At 38.0% G+C, this 25,011-nt stretch overlaps 1 protein-coding gene across 8 annotated transcripts in view; it reads right to left on the reverse strand.

The window, feature by feature from the left end:
• Nucleotides 1-25,011, reverse strand: part of LOC127421825 (splicing regulator ARVCF-like) — a 275,477-nt gene that overhangs the window by 135,663 nt on the left and 114,803 nt on the right. For 5 of the 8 annotated variants that reach the window (XM_051664985.1, XM_051664993.1, XM_051665009.1 and 2 more), the window contains 2 exons: nucleotides 14,164-14,276; nucleotides 12,573-12,811 (listed from right to left, as the gene is read on the reverse strand). The exons of the other annotated variants lie outside the window; for them this stretch is intronic. In XM_051664985.1, the coding sequence (XP_051520945.1) occupies nucleotides 12,573-12,785 (213 nt within the window). In that variant the 5' untranslated portion in view covers nucleotides 12,786-12,811; nucleotides 14,164-14,276. The remainder of the gene's footprint in view (nucleotides 1-12,572; nucleotides 12,812-14,163; nucleotides 14,277-25,011) is intronic. 8 annotated transcript variants of the gene reach the window in all.

Below are 25,011 nucleotides of genomic sequence, written 5' to 3' on the forward strand. Positions count from 1 at the left end.
TTAAACACATGAATCCAGGATTCACTTTGTGAGCAGCAGTTGGTGATTTAAGTGGCTCCAGTGTCAGTTCTGCAGGGACAGTTAAGAATAAGGTACAAACACAAAACTGTCAAATATACAGTTCACATTATAGAAATCTGACAACTAATGGTGCCAAGGATTATTCTGGGTTGGGCGACATATTGAATATTTACAATATATACACTTGATCATTTTGTTAGCAATATAAAATTAAGCAACATTGTGAATAACCACGTTGATCATTGTGTTTTTAATTTGGCCATTTATGTATTCTAATGAGAGTAGTGATGTCTGATTCTGTCAGTCCGTTTCTCACATCGGTTTGAATCAACTGCCCAATTACCCTAAATCGGAATTGGAGTAAGACTTAGAAGTCTGATTAATTTCTGCAAATTAACACATGAAAGAAAGTAATTTAATCATAGTTCTTTCAATAATGATATTGAAAGAACTATCATTAAATTATATTCTTTCATGTTTCAATTTAGTGAAAAGCACAGTGGAACACAAGCTTTATTTTAAAATAGATTTTTTTTTTTTTTTTTTTTACTGTATTTTACTAACAATAAACATTTTGTTGTACTTAGCAAAGTAGAAAGTATTGTTACACTCAGTCAAACTTACACTACTTCATATGCATAAAGTCAAAAAATTGTAACAAAAAACACAAAATGCTGTCTGCACACTGAATAAAATTTAGAGTAGAAAGGTCTGGAAAATGTTATTTTTATATTTAAACTCGCATAACATTGCATTGTGCCTGTCCGGCTTTTTATTCACTTTGCACTTTGCAAATAAAAAATAAAAACAAATATTGACAAAATTATGGTTACTCTGATTACTCTGGGGGGAAAAAAGATCACCCATTTAAGCCATTTTATAAATTTCAGAGCAAATACATAAATATTGAGATACACATTGAATATAATCAAAAGGCTATCTATATTGCCCAGTACTCGGATTACAAAAGGTGTGGCCACAGGAGATTCTGGGCACAACCTCTTTTTTTTTGCACTTAAATAGTGAGAAAAGAAAAAAAAGAATTAAAAGAAAAACACTCTGTTTTATGTATTTTAGAGCTTTTAGAAGATTAATAATTTGATGGATTGGGGAATGGAGATGTGAATGGTCTGAACAGCCCTCCGTAGAATATGAATTGCTGTAAGCACCAGCAGCTGCTCTGAATGCAAAGAATGAAACTTTCTTCCACTTCTCAGTGAGAGGTCTTGTCCTTCAGTGGAACATGTGAGCAGGTTCTCCTTTCTAACATCTGCAGACATTTCTGAATGTTAATAGGCTTGCAGGCTTTGGGAGTAACAGAATACTTGGAACAGAGTTACATAATCAGGATACAAAAAAGGTACCTTCACTCTGTTACATTTCAAGTAAATACACAATCAGATTACAGTTATATTTGAGTAAAAATTGGGATTATTCACAGGATTACAATGGTAACACTTTATAATTAGGTTAATCCAGTGTTTAACATGAACAACACTTTCACAGCATTTAATAATCTTGGTTGATGTTAATTTTTATATATACTATTTTTTACATTAAAGGTGATATAGTCATTAACATTAGTAAATGTATTATAAACTAAAATGATCTAACAATTGTACATTAATAAATTAAAATTAACCAAGATTCAAGGATGCTGTAAAACATTGTTATTCATTGTTAGTTCATGATACCTTAAGCATTAACTATAGTTACAATAAACACCCTTAATGTAAAATGTTACCATTACAATTTTTAAAGCAGGTGGATCCTAAAATAGGCAATATAGTAGGTAATCACATAGAATGTGAATGTTAGGATAGCACAGGCACACCCCTTGCACACAGCTATCAGATACATGCTCCACTTCTCTATCGCTCATCTGCAGTTGTTTTACAGGACTGCGTCTGCTCGTTGTTCCGCCTTCAACTCTCACTGAAAAAGTGATCTTTTGTGACTTTAAGCAGCTTCCCGAAGTTTACGAGAACCTCATTGTCTGATCTTGCCTAGGAAACATACAGTATGTATATTAACACTGATTATCACATACCCAAATGACTCTGTCTCACAACTAAACCACTGATACAGTTTCCAACTCAACTCGTGATGGCCACAACTACTTATGTTGTGTTGCGCAGCAATTTCACATTTAGTGTGGACAGACAAATTGCTCATCTCTGGAAACTTGTTGCATTGTGCCTTGTTAGGACACATTACCCACTGTAAGTCATTTCAGTATCAGTAAAAAAACAATTCTGCATGTGTTAAGATATTCACAGTCATCTATTTTTAGTCATATTTGTTATTTTCAAAGAAAAATTTCTAAACTAAAATTTGAAAGAATTTGTTTGTTGATTAGTAGAAAAAAATATCACTATGTTTGTTTGTAAGTGTATGAGCGAGCAGAAAAAGCAAGGAGAGAGGTGTAAAAGAGAAAATAAGCAATGCAGGCAGTTTCACACTGGCTTAATTATAGTTTTTACAGGAGGTTTGACTTTTTCAAATGGCACTGAAAGGGAGGTGTCATCATGGAGAGTGTGTGTGTAGGAGGAGGATGTGAAAGTCATTGTTAAGCAGGTGATTTACAAGTCTGTGGACCTCCCAGGTTTTGCCAGCAGCGAGGGATTTATCGGCAAAGGCTTGGTTGTTTCCTTGTGTGTTGCGGCTAAAACTGAAGAACCTGAGTAGTGCTGCATCATACCATCCCTGTGAGTCTTAGCATGAACAGCCCTGATCCAAGAAGCCACTGTTCCTCCAAAGCTCTCCACAGGCCTTTCAGACTTCTCAAAACATTTAGACAGGGCTAGCAAATTTCAGCTACAGCCACCAACTTCAAGGCACACTGTCTGAATTTCAAATAACGTTCTATATTTCAGGATGAAACAATGGGTGAAGTAGCTGTGATGTTACGCATACTGCCTCAGGTCATGACCCCGTGACGTTCCTTACATTTGGGACAGTTAAGAATGCTTTAAATAAAAGTGGTCTATGACGTCAGAGTCGATATGAAAGAGACAAGGTCTGCCATTGACTGAGCCCTATTGTGTTACTCTTTCAGCCTGTGACCTATTAGGCCTTGTGGAGAATTATAAAGGCTAAATAACAAAATAAATCAATGTCTACCCAGTCAACAGACCGAAGATTAAGTAATGAATGAGGTGTGCCCTTTCTTTGTTTGGGAATCAAATCCATTAACATTTGATCCACCTCCCAAAACAGAGTCAACATGTCTGTGAATTAAAAATTAAAGAGATACAAGACATAAATATTAAATAAGGTGTACCTGCACTGTTTTTTATTTATTGCGTTATAAAAATAAATAAATAAATAAATAAATAAGGTTGCTAATTTGACCAGTTTATATATATATATGCATTTTACAGTATAACAGTGCTGTGGTATGGGGAATGTTAACCAGAAGAGAAAGAAATTGCATGCACATATGCACATCATTTACATATGATAAAATAATAAGATTTGCCTGGGGTTTGTTTTTTTTTTTGTAAATATCCCCTTTTTCATGATAATACAAATATAAATTACTAGTAATATTACCCATTTACAGTGCATTCAGAAAGTATTCAGACCCCTTGTTATGTTGCAGCCTTATGTTAAAATGCTTTAAATTATTATTATTTTATTAATAAAACTGCAAAAAACAGATTTTTTATAACTATGCAAATTTATAAAAAAACAAAAACAAAACAAAACTGAAATATTACATTGACATATGTATTCAGACCCTATGCTATGACACCTGAAATTTAGCTCAGGTACATCCCATTTCTCTGGATCATCTTTGAGATGTTTCTACACTTTGACTGGAGTCCACCTGTGGCAAATTCAATTAATTGGACACTATTTGGAAAGGCACACACCTGTCTATATAAGTTCTTACAGCTGAAAATGCATATCAGAGCAAAAACCAAGCCATGAGGTCAAAGAAACTGCCTGCAGAGCTCAGAGACAGGACTGTGTCGAGGCACAGATCTGGGGAAGGCTACAAAAACATTTCGGCTGCATTTAAGGTTCCCAAAGGCACAGTGGCCTCCATAATTCTTAAATGGAAGAAGTTTGGAACAACCAGGGCTCTTCCTAGAGCTGGCTGCCCAGCCAAACTGAGCAATTGGGGAAAAAGGGCCTTGATAAGAGAGGTGACAAAGAACCCGATGGTCACTCTCGTTGAGCTCCAGAGATCATGTGTGGAGATGGGAGAAACTTGCAGAAGGACAACCATCACTGCAACACTCCACTGCTCTGGGCTTTATGGCAGAGTGACCAGACAGAAGCCTCTCCTCAGTGCAAGACACATGAAAGCCCGCTTGGAATTTGCAAAAAAGCACTTAAAGGACTCTCAGACTGTGATGAAACGAAGACTGAACTGTTTGGCCTCAATTCCAAGCATCAAGTCTGCGGGAAGGCACTGCTCATGTCTGGAGGAAGGCACCAGGCACCACTCATCACCTGTGCAATACTATCCCAATGGTGAAGTGTGGTGGTGGTAGCATCATGTTGTGGGGGTGTTTTTCAGCAGCGGAGACTGGGGGACTGGCCAGGGTTGAAGGAAAGCTGAATGCAGCAATATACAGAGATATCCTTAATGAAAACCTGGTCCAGAGTGCTCAGGACCTCAGACTGGGCCGAAGGTTCACCTTCCAACAGGACAATGACCCTAAGCACACAGCCAAGACAACACAAGAATGGCTTAGGGACAACCCAATCGAACATCTCTGAAGAGACCTGAAAATAGCTGTCCACCGACGGTCCCCATCCAACCTGACGGAGCTTAAGAGGATCTGCAGAGAAGAATGGCGGAAAATCCCCAAATCCAGGTGTGCAAAGCTTGTCACATCATTCCCAAAAAAGACTTGAGGCTGTAATCGTTGCCAAAGGTGCTTCAACTGAGTCAAGGATCTGAATACCTATGTCAATGTGATATTTCAGTTTTTTCTTTTTAATACATTTGCAAAGTTATAAAAAATCTGGGTTTTGCTTTGTCATTATGGGGCATGGAATGTAGATTGATGAAAAAATAAGATAATTTAAAGCATTTTAGCATAAGGCTGTAACATAACAAAATGTTAAATAAATGAAGGGGTCTGAATACTTTCTGAATGCACTGTATATACAGTTGTGCTAATAAGTTTGCATACCCTGGCAGAAATTGTGAAACTTTGGCATTGATTTTGAAAATATGACTGATCATGCAAATTTGTTTTTTTTTTTAGTCTTTTATTTAAGGATAGTGATCATATGAAGCCATTTATTATCACATAGTTGTTTGGCTCCTTTTTAAATCATAATGATAACAGAAATCACCCAAATGGCCCTGATCAAAAGTTTACACACACACAGGTTTAAATGGCAATTAAAGGTTAATTTCCCACACCTGTGGCTTTTTAATTGCAATTAGTGTCTGTGTATAATTAGTCAATGAGTTTGTTAGCTCTCACGTGGATGCACTGAGCAGGCTAGATACTGAGCCATGGGGAGCAGAAAAGAACTGTCAAAAGACCTGCGTAACAAGGTAATGGAACTTTATAAAGATGGAAAAGGATATAAAAAGATATCCAAAGCCTTGAAAATGCCAGTCAGTACTATTCAATCACTTATTAAGAAGTGGGGAATTCGGGGATCTCTTGATACCAAGCCAAGGTCAGGTAGACCAAGAAAGATTTCAGCCACAACTAACAGAAGAATTGTTCGGGATACAAAGAAAAACCCACAGGTAACCTCAGGAGAAATACAGGCTGCTCTGGAAAAAGATGGTGTGGTTGTTTCAAGGAGCACAATACAACGATACTTGAACAAAAATGAGCTGCATGGTCGAGTTGCCAGAAAGAAGCCTTTACTGTGCCAATGCCACAAAAAAGCCTGGTTACAATATGCCCGACAACACCTTGACACGCCTCACAGCTTCTGGCACACTGTAATTTGGAGTGACGAGACCAAAATAGAGCTTTATGGTCACAACCATAAGCGCTATGTTTGGAGAGGGGTCAACAAGGCCTATAGTGAAAAGAATACCATCTCCACTGTGAAGCATGGTAGTGGCTCACTGTTGTTTTGGGGGGGGGGGGGTGAGCTCTAAATGCATAGGGAATCTTGTGAAAATTGATGGCAAGGTGAATGCAGCATGTTATCAGAAAATACTGGCAGACAATTTGCATTCTTCTGCACGAAAGCTGCGCATGGGACGCTCTTGGACTTTCCAGCACGACAATGATCCTAAGCACAAGGCCAAGTTGACCCTCCAGTGGTTACAGCAGAAAAAGGGGAAGGTTCTGGAGTGGCCATCACAGTCTCCTGACCTTAATATCATCGAGCCACTCTGGGGAGATCTCAAACGTGCGGTTCATGCAAGACGACCAAAGACTTTGCATGACCTGGAGGCATTTTGCCAAGATGAATGGGCAGCTATATCACCTGCAAGAATTTGGGGCCTCATAGACAACTATTACAAAAGACTGCACGCTGTCATTGATGCTAAAGGGGGCAATACACAGTATTAAGAACTAAGGGTATGCAGACTTTAGAACAGGGGTCATTTCATTTTATTTTTTTGCCATGTTTTGTTTTATGATTGTGCCATTCTGTTATAACCTACAGTTGAATATGAATCCCATAAGAAATAAAAGAAATGTGATTTGCCCGCTCACTCATGTTCTCTTTAAAAATGGTACATATATTACCAATTCTCCAAGGGTATGCAAATTTTGAGCACAACTGTAAATTACTTAATAAAACAGACACTTTCATTCATAGTCAAGATGTAACATTTAACCAGGCCCAAACAGAACCTGCTGACTTTTTTCACATTTGCTGCATTTATTTGTGCAAAATGGATTTAAACATGGTCCTATTCTGTGAAAGTCTGAGAGTTCTGCGGGTGCAAATTCCATGTGGACCTGCATATATCATTTACTGGAACTAGTGGTTTGTGATAAAAACTGCAATATTGCAACAGTTTTGGTTGAAAATCATCCACCCCTAAGTGCAACCTAATGTTTGTTGATTCCCAAGTTTAGCCAACATTAAAACTACTGCTCCTTTAGTTATGCTACACTTATCAACATGAATTATTCAACAACCTTATCAAAACTCTGTCATGAACACTGCCAGAAGGTCAGTAAACTTGCTAACCCAATATACACAGGCCTACTGTATGTAACATGTGCCAGCTACAACACATCACCTCTCCTTTACACTTCAGTAATGTCAGATCATCAGCTTGCCTGCTTTAGATCCAAATCACAGTGCAGTTAGTGATCTTACTGCGAAACTCTCACCGAGAATGAAATCAACTGTTGAAATAAAGCCAACAGAGTAGAAAGAAACAGCCTGTTCTGGCAAACTGATCCCTTAGCACTTGAGTCCTTCTGAAAAAACCTACATGTAAAGGGGCAAACAAATTTTCAAGCTGTCATGTTAGCCAGAGAGGAGTAAATCACAGGTTTTATGGGCAGTATAGGGCATTAGACAGGCTAAACAAATAACGGCAGAGGCAGATTTTTAGAGTTTAGCGGTGACAGGGAGCCAGGCATTTTCCTTTGAGCGTTAAATGTACAATTAATTTGAAAAAGAAAAGATAATTGTCAAACACACAGAAATGTTCATCAGTAATGTGGAAGGAAACGTCCAGTTAAAAGCCAAAATATGTCATCCTTAAGATGAAGTAACAATGCAGCACATCCAAATTGACTCCAAACTTTAGACAATCAGAAATAGAACTACACTGCAATTTTCCGCTTCTGACCACTTAATAATGAGGGAATTTCATCAGCCTCATTTCCCATCAGCAGCCCATACATGCTAATGTTGCTTTCACACTAGAGCTTTTGGTGCAGACCCAAGTTCAATTAGCCGTAAAGTTCGATTCATCTGACTAGTGTAATTGTCATATTCTGAACTTGGGTGCGCACTAAGGAAACCACATTTGACTGTTTGAAAAAGGAGGTCTGGAACAAGGTTATTATCGTAAACAAAAACGAAGACTAAATGTAAAAAATTAATAAATAAATAAAAATGTGAACTGAAATAAAATAAATAACAATTGAAAAAACTGAAACTAAACTATAATAAAAATCCAAGGCTCTGAAACTAACTGAAATACAATAAAAATAATCTTGAATAAGACTTACTTTTCGTTTTTGTTGCAGTGTTTTTTTTTTTTTAACCTTTAAGCCCGCCATTTACGTGACATGAAGATGCCACTAGACGGTGATAATAGACGGCCTAATGACTGCATTCAGCAACAGAGTGAGAATCATTACTATCTTGAAGAGAGGCAAAGCAGGTAGATAATAACAGTCTTTTCACTCATTCTGTCTCACCCTGTCAATCTGTGATTTGATTTATATTTAATATGGAACCGGTAAAAAGTTTGATTTGAAGTTCAGCAGGGCTCAACATTAACACTTGTCAGGGAGAAGTGGATTTTTGAAGGGTCAAGTAAAATAGAAAAGTAGCCTGAATGACAATAACAAATCGCTCCCCTGGTGCCCTTATGTTAAAAAAAAACTCCACAAAAGTGCCCTATTGGATGCCCTTATGGTAGATAATATGTGATAAAGTGCCCACTGTGGTGCTCTTCCAGCGGAGAAAACGTGATGCAGTGCCCTAATGGGCGCCCTTCCAATGGAAAATCTTTAATGCAGTGCCATCTAGGGTGCCCCTATGTGCAAACAACGTGCCCTTTCAGTGGAGAAAACATGATGAAGTGCCCTCTGGGTGCCCTTCCATTGGAGATAATGTGATGCAGTGCCATGCAGGCTGCCCTACATGCTAGAAAATGCTATGGTGCCTTAAAGTCAACGATGTGGACACAGTTTTCACTACCCTGACGAAGCTCCTCAAAATATATGCCACATTGCCAGTGACAACCGCTTCAGAAGAGCGGTCATTTTCTAAACTGAAGCTGATCAAGACCCAGCTCAGGAACAGATGTGGGGAAGGCAGGTTCTCAGATCTTCTGCTGCTATCCACTGAGAGGGACATCCCAGTTGACCCAAACGAGGTCACTGATATTTACGAACACATGGCCAAAAGAGGAATTCTACTCTGATTCCACCACCCTGACTATCTCCCTACCCTGACTAAGCTCCTCAATATACAGCTCATTCTCAGTGACATCACTGGTGTGTGTGTTATAAATGGTTAAATAGTTAATAGTTCCCTGTGTGTTTTTATTACGGAGGTGTAGTAGTTATACTTAAAATCTGAGTCACATAATAAAACAATTTGAATCTTAACCAGGGTTTGAAACGGTTTCACCAAAAATGTCTGCACATATTTCTGCGTTCTGGTGCCCCACCACATGCAGCTGGTGCCCTTTTTTTTTTTTTGCACCTGCCTCACAGACAGCCTGAGTCCGCCACTGCTAATAGAGCTGCTGCTGTTGTTAATATTAATCAAACCATTACAAGAAAACGAGAAAACCACTCACTGTTCTTGACTGGATAACTTTATTAGCTTTAAAATGTATTAATGTATTATACATTATACAGTGAAGACCAGTAGTAATAAGGCTCTATGTAGCATTTTATTCTGTAAATTTAGTTGAATACATTAAACTGATGTTAAAAACATTTAAAGCTGTTAACAAAAGTACTGTTTTCTTAATTTTGTATTTTTTGTTCTATTTTAATTATTTCTATTCATTGCTGTATTGTTATTTTATTACTGACTGTTTAGCAGTCTTGAATAATTACCTGAGTACAATTCTTACATAACAAATTAAATAGTGTGATTATTTGTTGTGATAAGCTGGTATCAAGAATTGTCAAATTTCACTAACAACTACAGAAATGTTGGTATTGTGACTATGTATACATACAGGTGCATCTCAATAAATTAGAATGTCGTGGAAAAGTTCATTTATTTCAGTAATTCAACTCAAATTGTGAAACACGTGTATTAAATAAATTCAATGCACACAGACTGAAGTAGTTTAAGTCTTTGGTTCTTTTAATTGTGATGATTTTAGCTCACATTTAACAAAAACCCACCAATTCACTATCTCAAAAAATTAGAATATGGTGACATGCCAATCAGCTAATCAACTCAAAACACCTGCAAAGGTTTCCTGAGCCTTCAAAATGGTCTCTCAGTTTGGTTCACTAGGCTACACAATCATGGGGAAGAATGCTGATCTAACAGTTGTCCAGAAGACAATCATTGACACCCTTCACAAGGAGGGTAAGCCACAAACATTCATTGCCAAAGAAGCTGGCTGTTCACAGAGTGCTGTATCCAAGCATGTTAACAGAAAGTTGAGTGGAAGGAAAAAGTGTGGAAGAAAAAGATGCACAACCAACCGAGAGAACTGCAGCCTTATGATTGTCAAGCAAAATCGATTCAAGAATTTGGGTGAACTTCACAAGGAATGGACTGAGGCTGGGGTCAAGGCATCAAGAGCCACCACACACAGACATGTCAAGGAATTTGGCTACAGTTGTCGTATTCCTCTTGTTAAGCCACTCCTGAACCACAGACAACGTCAAAGGCGTCTTACCTGGGCTAAGGAGAAGAAGAACTGGACTGTTGCCCAGTGGTCCAAAGTCCTCTTTTCAGATGAGAGCAAGTTTTGTATTTCATTTGGAAACCAAGGTCCTAGAGTCTGGAGGAAGGGTGGAGAAGCTCATAGCCCAAGCTGCTTGAAGTCCAGTGTTAAGTTTCCACAGTCTGTGATGATCTGGGGTGCAATGTCATCTGCTGGTGTTGCTCCATTGTGTTTTTTGAAAACCAAAGTCACTGCACCCGTTTACCAATAAATTTTGGAGCACTTCATGCTTCCTTCTGCTGACCAGCTTTTTAAAGATGCTGATTTTATTTTCCAGCAGGATTTGGCACCTGCCCACACTGCCAAAAGCACCAAAAGTTGGTTAAATGACCATGGTGTTGGTGTGCTTGACTGGCCAGTAAACTCACCAGACCAGGTATTGTCAAGAGGAAAATGAGAAACAAGAGACCAAAAAATGCAGATGAGCTGAAGGCCACTGTCAAAGAAACCTGGGCTTCCATACCACCTCAGCAGTGCCACAAACTGATCACCTCCATGCCACGCCGAATTGAGGCAGTAATTAAAGCAAAAGGAGCCCCTACCAAGTATTGAGTACATATACAGTAAATGAACATACTTTCCAGAAGGCCAACAATTCACTAAAAATGTTTTTTTTATTGGTCTTATGATGTATTCTAATTTTTTGAGATAGTGAATTGGTGGGTTTTTGTTAAATGTGAGCAAAAATCATCACAATTAAAAGAACCAAAGACTTAAACTACTTCAGTCTGTGTGCATTGAATTTATTTAATACACGAGTTTCACAATTTGAGTTGAATTACTGAAATAAATGAACTTTTCCACGATATTCTAATTTATTGAGATGCACCTGTACTGTATTGTGTATGGTATATCTTGCTGCAATATCATGAAAAATTAGATCTCATTCCATAGAATTGTGAGCACCCCTGCTGTAAATGATGGTGATGGAGGCTTTTCTTTGACTACCATGCATAACATTATATAACTACCAAATGACAATAGCCTCCTCCCCTCCCCTACCCAGCACAGTTTAAATTTCTGTCCCAGAGAATCGAGTTGATTGCAGAGCTGTACTATTAGCAGGGCCGTTTCTAAGCATATGGGAGCAAAATCCTACTTGGAGGCCACCCTCAATAATATTATTTACAAATTGGACATTTGGGAGTCTATCTATGACTTACATTACACAAATACCTGCTTTCCCCATTCTCCAATATCCCTTAATATAAATACTAAAACTATATATATATACACACTGAAAAACTAAACTAAAACTAACAAATAACTAACGAACAAAACTAACAAATAACTAACAAACAAAACTAAAACTAAACTAATTTGGAGTGAAAAACTGAAAATGGAATAGAAATAAAAACTAAATTAAAAATTAAAAACTATTATAACCTTGGTCTGGAACCATAATATTGTAATTGGTTGATCTAGACACAATTCAAAAGTGAACCAAGTATACATGACACAACAACTGACTGAAAGCAAACTTTTAAAGGGGGAGGGGACAATCAAATTTGGGTTTAGACATAAGATGCAGATCTGATAAGGTGTTAGGCGACCTTCTAAGAGATCTTTAGGGAGCACCATGAAGGACCATGAGGGAGCAATCAGGAAGGTCTATGAGATGATATGAGGAAGCACATTGCAGAGAAAGAAGGGACCTGTGGTACAAGATGGGAAGAGAAGATACAGGAGAAAACAGCGTGAAAAAGACTCAGTCTGGCAATGAATAATAAGTCACTGCAGGACAACACACCCAGAGCAATAACTCAAAAGCACGATGGATTGGCATGATGGATTGGCATGATGCAGAATAAAGTGAAGCCAAAATTAGATACAGCGCCATTCTCTCCCATTCATTTTGTGTCAGACAGACTGATTTCATGAAAACAATGGATATGAAGTAGCATCAGCATTGGTTTACATGAGCAATATGGGGCTGACATGTCCATTCACACTGCACTGCTGCATGACTGGCCAAGCTGGAACGGTTTACCTGCATGACCATCTGTTGCCAGGCCAGTGGTTGATTGCTCACGTCAGTGGTGCCACCCGCAAACCTATCAGAGGCCAGGTTGCCACGTTCCAGCTGCAGGGAGACATTGCGGCGTTCCTCTTCAAGGGCCCTGGTCAGACGCTCAAAGCGCGCCTCCTGCTCTTTGACTGAGGCCAGGATACTGCCCGCTGATGGCACGTCATAGTCTTCCATAGTGGCGAAGTGTCCAAAATGATTTGCTGGTTATGAGGGGGGATAAGTGGGCAAGAGAGAAGGACCCAGGGCAAAAAAAACAACCATTTAATTCCATGTCATTTGAAAAGCTAACTGAGGTGATAAAAATACAACAAATATTCATGTACCACATGCTGCAGCCTGACAAGTCACATTGTACTCTGTACATACACTGCAGCCAGCCCAAGTGTTAAAAGGTTAATACTTTTTTGCATGTTAAAACCAGTGTTAGGAAGTAACTAGAAGTAGCAATGTAACTAATTTAACAATATTTTTAGAAGTCTGACAGAAGTTCAGCTGATTTCAAAACAGTGTAGCTTTTCTAGAAACAAGCAATTTTTTTTTTATTTCAATTATATTTCACACATAGCTTTACAGTACATCAATGCAAACTGGGACAATAATCAAACATGCTCTCCTAATCTGTTATTTTTCTTATATTTAGTGGTGTAAAGACCGATTCTAGCAAATCAGTTCACTTGGACAGTTCAGATTAGAGCCCCAGCATTTTATTTCTTCTTTTTTTATAGCAACATGACGTAATTCAATTCAGGGCAGGTCAGGGCATTCGGTGGCTATTCAGTGGTGGTTTGTGATGCTTTCGGGCAGCTATTTTCTGTGGATCCTATTTTCTATGGATCTATTTGAATGGGGAAAGAGCAAAATCTCCAAAACAGTTAGTCAAGATTACAATCAAATGACATATTTCAAATTAGCAATAAAACCTGACAACCACCATATAATATATTTTGCTTCTATAGCTCAGATCATGAAAAAAAAAGAAAAAAGAAAAAGAAGCTATTTTTCAGGCTGGTCCAGCTGGTCCGTGCATGCGTGTTCTTGAGTAAACTGACGAGCGATGTCTCCATAAAAAAAAGATTGGCTATTTTAACTGGTTTTGTGCCAAAATATTTATAAATTATCAATTATAATATAAATGGGACATTATAAAAAGTTATTGCTTCAATGTAGTCAATGTAGCTACTTTTTGTTAGTAGCTTGTAGTGCACTAATATTTTTCCAAAGAGTAGTTTGACTGTAGTTCAACTCAAAGTAGCTTCCCCAACACTGGTAACAACCATAAATGGACAACACAAGCATGCATATGGCGTAAAACATATTATACACTCACAGTAGTACCAAACCAAGTTCACCACACTCCAAAGCAGTACACATACTGTATGCATGCTGCACTCTCCATCATCACGACAACATTATTCATGCTATGCACAACTGATCCAGACTTCACATCCATAACCAAAGGTGAGAAAATGTTGAAAATGATGGCTTCATAGAGAAAATGCGAACTTGAGTTCAAACTTGAGGCACAGTTCACACAGTTCACCTGCATACACACCTAGCAGTTAGTGAAGAGAGAGAGGCAGTTAGAGGACAGACATCCCCATGAAAGGACAGACAGGAGAAGATGTGCCCAGCAGCAAGGGGAGAGAGAGAGAGACAGAGAGAGGGCTGCAGAGGAAAAGAAAGGTACAGAGAAGGAATCATAGGTTAGATCACATGTTATAAACACATTAGACAGAATTGTGCTCTGGCTCTTGGGGGTTGAACCAGGATGAAGATAAGGAAATCAAGATGAAGATGCTAGAGAATGATAAATGAGTATTGAAACCAAGAGTCATCAAGTCACTGAGAAAAGTAAATTGGATGGGGGCATCTGGGGACAAGTGTGAGGAGATGGACGGTCCCAGAATGAGTAAGCGTGGGAAAATAGGGCTGGTGCAAATTAATATTTAGTAAGAACTTGATAGAGTTGTTGTTTTAATTCTCTATTAAACCAAAACCATAAATGGACACACACACACACACTATTCTCTCTGGAACAGTGGGTGTGAAGATCCTATTCCCTTTGAAGCATAGCACAGTACACACACAGCCTTTGATGTTTGTTTCTGGCTGATCATTTATTTATCTTAAGCGGCATTCAGACACAGCTCAAACTGCAAGGCATTGTTCTACAGTCCTGTTCTGGGTATAAGAGAGACTTCATGATGTTTAGGAGAGGGAGGAGACAGACCTCTGCTGTTCTCTCCTGCCTCAACAGAGGAAAATAACTCGCATTAGGCCTCATTAATGAAACCCGAGCAGAACAAATTTTTGTGTAAATCATTCATAAAGCCATTCTGTCGTAAATTTTCTGATTCATGAAATTTTTCGTATTTTCAAAACATTAGTTGGTACGAGCAAAATTTTCACCTGGTCCTGACCACGTGTAAATCGTGTGTAAGACATCTGAACATGTTGTGTTCTTTCAGGCAAACTGATAGAACTAAAATTAAATAAGTAATGAAAAAAAAACAACAACTAATAATTAAATAAGTGAAATTAACCTTAAAAAAGTAACATTAAAAAAATAATCAAACATTTTTTATTTAGAAACATTTCTTTGCTGTTTGCATTTTATTTATTTTTTTAAAGTAGGCTATAGTTTTTTCCCCAACTCTGCTTATTGTTTTCCCAGCAGTAGTTCTTGACATGGGATGTGTTTGATTTTCTCGAAAAAAGAAATTCATGCCCTCTAACATGACTGGCTATTTTTTATAGTTGATATGACTCAGCACCTTTAAATCTCGTTCAGTTGATAACGTATATTAGTTTGCAAATCTGTAATATCTTACAGCGTTTCGGTCAAAGACCTTCTTCAGGCATTCTATAAATTTCTTTAAAGATTTTTCCTGTTGCAAGGGAAATGTCACTGTTACCATCATGATTTACCCGAAAGGTTTTGCCAATGATGCTGGCGATGCACTCAACTGAACCAGAGAAGATTAATGGTGGTGGTCATTCTCCTGCCGGCATGAACTTTTTTACACTAAAGCTTCATTTCAAACCATTTTTACTGACCTCTTGGACTGTTTAATTGACAAAAGAACCTCCGATGACAGCAAAAGTATGCGATCACTTTCTTTTTAGAACGAACATGCGAGTGTTTGCTAAATCAATATTTCACGATGTGAATGCATCAGTAGGGGGGGTCTGTGTGGGTGTCTCGTGCCCCCCCCACCCCCCCGCAAGATGCCGCCCTGGGCAACTGCCCATGTCGCCCAATCCTAAATCCGCCACTGGAATGCATTCCACTTGAAAAAATAAAAATAAATAACTTTTATTACTGTTCGCATAGATGTTAAAAGCTGCCTATTCTCATTTACTAGCGAGTCTGAAGCTTTTCTTATATGACATTTCTATGGGCGTAGATTATGATAATTGTTTATGGATGTGCACACGGCCCGTTTACGAATGTTTGGAATTCACTAACATACACACGTTTTACTAACAAATCTGGCGAGTACAAAGCGTTTGTGAATCTGGCTGAAAGTTTTCCGGAAGGTCCATTTTGCACGCAATTTACTCACATACAGTATTTATGAAATTTTCATAAATGAGGCCCATTGAGTTTACTCTTATCAGCTAGATAAGACATGTTTACAAAAACGTGGTAGGTTATCATAAAAACCAGATGAAAATGTAAATGGAAAACTGTGCCAACAACTTAATAATTTCCATTATCTGTGAGATCTAAAGTGTTAGATCCGATTTAACATACAACTTCAAATATGTTTAGCCTATTATCATTTGGTGTCCCCCTCAAAGGAAAATCTGTTGTAAAGGGATAACATGTATTTCTAACTAAATTTGGCTGTGCAAACCAACGGTAATGACGCTCGGCTGTTCTTGTTTGTTGCTAGAACGCTGCTAGGTGGTTGCTTACTATCCCAGGTCAAAAAAGACTACCTCCAAATCTATGTCTTTAAGTCTAGAGTCACCAACTTGGTCGAAATGGTCCGGATCCCTCCTTCATGGTTAATCTATGGGATTTTTTCACCTATTTTATTGTTTGTCAGGTCAAAATAATAAATTTGATTGATTTGAAAAGTAATAGCACACCTCTCCTCAACAAGCGGCACAATTTGAGGTTCATGTCTGTAGCAAATACTGTGCAGGACGAGTTACGTGACAAAGTTTAATACTTAGGGTCAGGGTTTTGTTCAAATTCCTAACCCTAAGTATATGCATTAGTAATAGTGATGTTTAGCAAGTGCAACTAATTAATCTTGACATCCAAAAGATCATTTGAAAGCTTTAATACTCTGTATTTATTATCTGAATTGCTTGATCATTATAGCAATAGTATTATCCAAAATTTCACTCAAAGGAAATCAGTATGCTAAGGGGTTCCACTATGTTGCCCAAACCCTCATTTAATACCAACTATCAAAATATTCACAGTGTACAAGGGTACAGAGACATTGAGACATAACTGAGCTATGATGATGAGACATTTATGATGATGAACCCTGTTGTAGGATTACAGAAGCTGCCTCTCCCGTACTCCCTATTTCAGGGAGTACAGAGGCTGATGGGAAATGGTGCTTCTGTAAGTAACAGCAGGAGAATAACAGGCATGTCAGACACGCCCACTGCACTTATCTTGACCACTGGCCACTGAACCATGCTTAAAATAGGCCAAAGAATGTTATGAGAGGATCTGAAGAATCCCAGGCCTCGTTTGGAATTTTGAGCAGTACTTTTTAGCTAATAGTGTGTAGAAAGAATAAAGCTATTACATTTTCAGCTAACTGTTCAGGCAGAAATATCCCATCTGGATAATATTAATGCACTGATATGGCAATATGGTTATTTGAACTAATGATTGCTGGGCAGCTTAACAAAGAAGAATGGACTACAGTGTAATTTATTAAATTAACTGCCAACAAGGTTGGACAAAATAAAAGTGGTGCCATGCTAAATAGATCCAAATATATGCAGTGTGGTTAAAGATCTAGGCTGGTAACTGTAGGTTCCAATCTTGCAAGGGGCACTATCAAGGATGCAACTAAATATTCAAAACTGGGGGGACCAAAGAATATGTCATTAAAAAAATCCATATTGATTGACCACTAATCTGAATTCATGGTGTCTATTGTGGTTACATCTATGGGCCCAATGAAAACCACCAATTCATCATTGAGCATAGTACAAAATTTCTGGTTGAGCCAGTGGAACTGTCCCTGTAATATTTGTACTCTCTCACTTTTGATAACAGTGCCCACTAAATAACAAAACAGTGATTAGTGATAAGTTATACAAACCTACTAAACTAATAAAACTAAAACTGAAAGCCCATTTAACATAGGGGTTATAGTTATTACCAATGGCAGAACTGGCTTTTATTTCCAGAGGCGAATAATAAGAACATTGCTTGTGCTAGCACAGTGTTTTTTACCTAGGGCATAAATACATTGCAGCATAAATCAACAGTGATAAAAATAGATCTATAATACATTTAAAAATGCAGCCAGTGCTTTCTGCATCATTCAAGAGATTAAATGCAGCAGCAGTGCATTTAAAAGCATTTACTTGAAAAACCCTCAACAACAAATCCATCAGTCATTTGGGAACACCTACAGTATTTGACCAGACACTGAAACATTGATCTAACTTCAGTTAAGGTGATAATAAACTATGACGATTGTGTTTACAGTGAACAGAACTGCACATCTCAACCCAGAGAGCTTGGAACAATCTCAGTTTATGAAACAGAAGCTCTTTTCTGAAAATCTAGTGAGCTGCCTTGGTGCCAATTGCCTACAATTGGTGTTAACCATAATGGAACCTCGTCTGTAACTGATTTGGAATCAGAAATTTGTGTATCATACAAACAGTGCTCTGCATGAGAGACTCGACTAAACAGAGTTTGATGTTAGCGAACAGCATGATACTCTAATAAGCATAAAAATAAATAGCACATATAAGGTACAATAGAAAATTTGTAATTACACTGAAATAGTTGTATCTATATTTTTCAGTATTCTTCAGCCATCTTTTTTTTTTTTCACTGAGCTCATCGCAAGGGCGAAAGATACATACAATGCTGCCTTAGAATTTGAACAAAAACATCTATCTTTGCCTACTTTCACAGACTGTGATGACACATTTCCACCTTAATTTAGCAGCATAATTCTAGCCAACTTTTAATTAATTTAAATCAACAGTAAACCATAAAGTAAATTTGGCATCTCTATTCTGACTGCCCATAATCCATTTCTCTCTATATTTTTCCCCCTCTTTTGGAAAGTTGAGGCAACATAATAGGAAATGTAATAGTTTTTTGTTTTTGTTTAGCTACTGCTGAAGCAAAAAAAAAAAACAAAAAACATTTACTGTGGTCTACCATTCACACAGCTATATAAGTTTATCCAGCTTCTGCATTTCAAACCCAGATTTGTGAAACGGATCCAAAGCTTTTGCATCAGGAGCAACCTATGATGACCTAAAATGCTTTCTCTGTAGAAAGCATAATAGGTTTTGGAAAAGAGCAAAAGAAAAGTTGATATAAGTAGGCCCAGGAGAGTATACATAAATGAATGATTGTTGAAGACGGAGGGGAAAGGGAACTACCAGACATCTAACTGGTAAGAAGAGAAACGCCCCCAATTACGGAATTGTCTCACTTCATTAACCCCCACCAACCCCCTCTTCCAACAGATAAACCCTCTCATTTTTCCTCTGAGGGCTAGAGGTCCAACATAAATAAATCACTTGCCCAGCTCCACCTGAGGCCCATTTGTGTGTGCAGGGTCCGTAGCGTAATAATGGGAATTACCATTTGATGCTGTTCAGTCATCGGTTTTGTGCAGAAAGAAGCTGTGGGCAGAAAGAAACTGATCCTGAATCAGGGACTCCTGCTAACAGTAAAGAAGACCAAAGAAAGGGCTCTCAAGAACACCTGCTCCCATTTTACCTCTAACATATTCCTTTGCTTCTCTCCACCTGAGCTCAGATTTATCAGAGACTGAATTATGGATGCATTGTTCAATCACTCCGATTCAAACAAAGGGACGTTAACAGGCTCAGAGGTTGAGCTGTGCTGCCTTACATGTCACAGTACTTATGATGAATGACGGGCTGGTACTTCTCTGTAATCTAAAATATTTTGTTCCAAGCACAAGGAGTGCCAAGAGGTAAACCCTGACAGTGAATGAAAAAAGTGCTGGAATCAAAAGGCAGAATGTCATTGAAGTTCTACGTGCTTTGCCGTGAAGTGGGTGCAAGGGAGCCATACTTCACATTAACGGCATTTACAATGTGTGAATGTCCACAGCTCTAAAATTTCCCAGTTTAAAACCACGAGAAGAATGTGGAACTAAACCACAAAGTAATCAATAACATCTGTGATAAAACAGGGCCATCCATTTGCGCACATGCAACCAGATGGCACTAAGTAGACAAAGTGCATGACAACGGGTAACCAGAAGTCTTGGCAAGGCAAGATCATCTGCTATCGTAAGCAATTAATAGACAGTAGCTCCTTTAGATATAGCTATTGTTTCATTTTAGAGGTAATACGTGTCCTTCTACATGTTAAAGCTGAAGTACGTAATTTCTGCATCACTAAATGCAACTGCAAAAATAAATAAATACACTCTTTTCGAACAGATTCCACAAAACACCCCATCTTCAACTGGTTGAATACTATATAGTCCCGCCCCAAACATGCATGATTTGTCAAGCCATTGTGGCTGTGTCAGACAACAAGGCCATTTGAAGGTTGATTTCCTCTAACCAATGGCCCAACCAATTGGGTAAGTTTGGGGCAGGACTGTTTGTCTACCAGTGGTAGACAAGGGGGAGTTTGAAAACAGTTATTTTTGCAAATCCATTTGGTTCCATAAGTGGCACTGAAATGTCACCTTTAAAAAGATCCATTGAATCTAGTGGTATACATGATAGGATACATCAGCCAGGGCTGCCAAAATCTTTTTTTATTAGTAAAGTGTATTTTGCAGTGGATTCAGAAGAACAATCTCAGAAGCATGACAAATGTCTTCAAATAACTGAATGTTTCGAGTACAGTAAAACATATCAAAGGAATGCCATGATGGGCTGCCTCTCAGAGAGGATGCATTCTCATTGAATTTATTTACAAAGAGAGTTTTACACATTTCATGCTGAATTATTTATAATCTTAACCAACCGAATATACAGAGAGAATAAAGAGGGCAGCAAATTGAAAAAAGAGATGTCTTAGAGAAATTATTAAATGTCTACCAAACAAACAAAAATAAACTCATTGCCATTCTGAGGACCAAAGTCAGTTTCAAGCACCGAAAAGGGGAAAAAAAACACACCATAAAAGCAGCCCACATGACTTGTTCACCATATTCTAAGTCTTCTGATGTCATACAATAGTTTGTGTGAGGAACAGACCATTATTCATCTCATACGACGCTCTCATCTAGCCTGCGACCAGATTAAAAAATAGCTTGTTGACATCATTGAAATCAAAACTGCACTGGTTCTCTTGTGTGTAGTAATACAACACACAGTTGTTGAATTTACAAATCCTGAATTCACTAGATGCAAGCTGTGGGTAAAGGCAAGATTATCACTCAAAAATTAGTAATTTCGCTTTTTTCACTTTTAGGATAATTTTACAGTGTATATCATTGTGTGGCAAGAGTTGTTTTAATTATATACACTACCGGTCAAAAGTTTTGAAACACTTATTCTTTATAATAATAGAAAAGTCATCAAAACTATGGAATAACATAAATGGAACTATGGGAATTATGTTGTGACTAAACAAAATCCAAAATAAATCAAAACTGTGTTATATTTTAGCATCTTCAAAGTAGTCACCCTTTGCCTAGAATTTGCAGACATGTGCTCTTGACATTTTCTCAACCAACTTCTTGAGGAATCACCCTGGGATGCTTTTTAAACAGTATTGAAGGAGTTCCCATCTATGTTGGGCACTTATTGGCTGCTTTTCTTTATTATTTGCTCCAAGTCATCAATTTCAAAAACTTATTTTTTATTTTTGATTACATTTTAGTTTTATAATGAAATAAATTAATATTGTGGCACAATTATATTTTTGTCTACAAAACTAATTTCAAACATTTAAGCATACGCCTTCAAATCAAAAGATTTTTAAGATCATGAGAAACATTTCAGTCAAGTGTTTCAAAAGTTTTGACCGGTAGTGTGTGTGTGTGTGTGTGTGTGTATGTGTATATATATATACACATACACACACACACACATACACACACACTGGTGGCCAAAAGTTTGGAATAATGTACAGATTTTTCTGTTTCGGAAGGAAATTGGTACTTGAATTCACCACAGTGGCATTCTACTGATCAAAGTATAGTCAGGACATTACTGATGAAAAAAAACAGCACCATCACTATTTGAAAAGAAGTCCAAGTAATTTCTGATAAAATCTAGACAGGCCCCATTTCCAGCAGCCATCACTCCAACACCTTATCCTTGAGTAATCATGCTAAATTGCTAATTTGGTACTAGAAAATCACTTGCCATTATATCAAACACAGCTGAAAGCTATTTGGTACGTTAAATGAAGCTTAACATTGTATTTGTGTTTGCTTTTGAGTTGCCACAGTATGCAATAGACTGGCCTGTCTTAAGGTCAGTATTAGGTCAAAAATGGCAAAAAAGAAACAGCTTTCTCTAGAAACTCGTCAGTCAGTCAGTCAGTCATTGTTTTGAGGAATGAAGGCTATACAATGCTTGAAATTGACAAGAAATTGAAAAGATTTCATACAATGGTGTACACTACAGTTTTCAAAGACAAAGGACAACTGGCACTAACCAGGACAGAAAAAGATGTGGAAGGCCAGATGTACAACTTAACAAGAGGATAAGTACATCAGAGTCCCTAGTTTGTGAAATAGACACCTCACATATCCTCAGCTGACAGCTTCATTGAATTCTACCTGCTCAACACCAGTTTCATGTACAACTGTAAAGAGAAGACTCAGGGGTGCAATCCTTATGAGAAGAATTGCAAAGAAAAAGCCACTTTTGAAACAGAAAAACAAAAAGAAAAGGTTAGAGTGGGCAAAGAAACTCAACAGATAATTGGAAGTGTTATGGATCTTAACCCCATTGAGCTTTTGTGGGATCAGCTAGACTGTAAGGTGTGTGAGAAGTGCCCGACAAGACAGCCACATTTATGGCAAGTGCTACAGGAAGCGTGGGGTAAAATATCACTGAGTATCTGGACAAACTGACAGCTAGAATGCCAAAGATCTGCAAAGCTGTCTGGAGGATTTTTGCTACACATGGAGGATTTTTTGAAGTAGTTTAAGAAGTTCTGAACATTTTTTTCAAATTGTAATAGTAATTTTTCACATTATTAAATGTCCTGACTATACACTGTGATCAGTTGAATTCCACTTTGGTGAATAAAAGTACCAATTTCTTTCCATAGGAGCAAAATCTGTACATTTTTCCAAACTTTTGGCTGCCAGTGAATATATATATATATATATATATATATATATATATATATATATATATATATATATATATATATATACACACACACAATCATACATACACACACACACACAGTACTGTGAGGATGTCTTCAAGAATAATGCCATAAATAGTTTTCATTTATCACTTAATGTCATACAAAGTCCAGTAAACATAAAAAAGCTAAATCAGTATTCAGTGTGACCACCTTTGCCTTTAAAACACCACCAGTTCTCCTAGGTACACCTGGACACAGTTTTTCTTGGTTGTTGGCAGATAGGATGTTCCAAGCTTCTTGGAGAATTCGCCACAGTTCTTCTGTCTATTTAGGCCGTCTCAATTGCTTCTGTCTATTTATGTAATCTCAGACTGACACAATGTTCAGTGGGGGGTTTTGTGGGGGCCATGACATCTGTTGCAGGGCTCCCTGTTCTTCTATTCTAATCTATTCTATTTGCAAAAGTAATGTTTGGGAGTGTAACATTTATATTTCCTATTGACACACTAAAGCTGAAGATATAAATAACCATCTTAAGACAAATGCTTTTGTGAAACATCTTATGTGCCTAAGACTTTTGCACAGTACTGTATATATTTTGTGGTGAGTATCCCACACGCATATCACCATCGCCCTGGAGTTGGAGCGTATCATCCAAACATACCTGGAATGCAGGCGCTGATCAGCCCCACCTGCGAACAATAAGCTGGAGAGGATTTAAACGCCAGTGGAAGAGGAAGACGGTGAGACACGACTCCAGAGAATGCCACTAACCCTCTGTCTCGTTAAATACCAGGGTCCAGCGACAAGTGAAGGCTGATCAGAGCACGGAATTCGGGAAAGCTGCACTGCATACAGGATTCACGAGCACAGACACCGCGGCACGCCCACCTCACCCCTGCACCTAAGACACTGCACTATTAAGTCTCATTCCCTCACTATTGTTTGCTCTGTCAATAAAACACCTTGTGGGACACTGCACTAGAGCAGGGATCGGCAGCCTTTTTGACATGGAGTGCCATTTTTTTTCCCTGGTTAATGGCTATGCCGATGCCCCCATCCAACCCCCCCCCCAAAAAAGAAATGCGCATGTATGTGATTTTTCGAAGTTTGAGTCCATTTTTCTGATTTTAATAGTTTCTTTTTCATTACAAATGATGTTATCAGCATAACAGTTTTAGTGAAACATTTGTGCAAAACCCAATGATTAGGATATATTCATGATCCTGCATGTGAATTTTCACAAAGCATCTTTTGGAAGTGCTTTAATGAGAAAAGGAAACCTGTCCTTTTTTTTACAAAATGAGTTAATGTCACAAATTTGCTTATTTGATTACAGATCACAAAAAGAGTAGAATCTTAAATATTTATTATATTATGTCATGACATTTTTCAAAATGACGCAGAGCTGGGTAATGGAAATCTCAAGGATTAATAGTGGTGTTTTCCTTATTACATGACGTGTTGTTCTGAAAGCAAAAAGAAACAAATGAAACACGGAATGTAGGCTGTCATCAGCTCAGCCTGACAGAATGCAAACTCGTGCAATTAACCGAAAGTGAAGTGCTGACAGCTCTTTATGTGTGAACAGCTTGCACGTGCAGCGTGAGTCTCATCACACTTTAATAGTATTTAGCCTCCCATTCAGCTGATGAAAACACGCTGCATAATCACGAGGAAGGATTACATCAAGATGTAGATTGGAATGCAGGTGCGGAATTTACATAAATAAAATAGACTACTCCTCTCTCGCTATTGCTAGCGTGCCAGTGATTACCCATCTGCGTGCCAATGCTGGCATGCGTGCCATAGGTTGCCAACCCCTGCACAAGAGAATTGTCTGTCTGTGCCTCATTCATCCTGCCACAGTGGTGGAGAATGCTGGCTAGAGTGAAGAGAATG

Source organism: Myxocyprinus asiaticus, chromosome 3 (genome assembly GCF_019703515.2).
Source record: "Myxocyprinus asiaticus isolate MX2 ecotype Aquarium Trade chromosome 3, UBuf_Myxa_2, whole genome shotgun sequence".
In the NCBI taxonomy this organism is placed as follows: Eukaryota; Metazoa; Chordata; class Actinopteri; order Cypriniformes; family Catostomidae; genus Myxocyprinus; species Myxocyprinus asiaticus.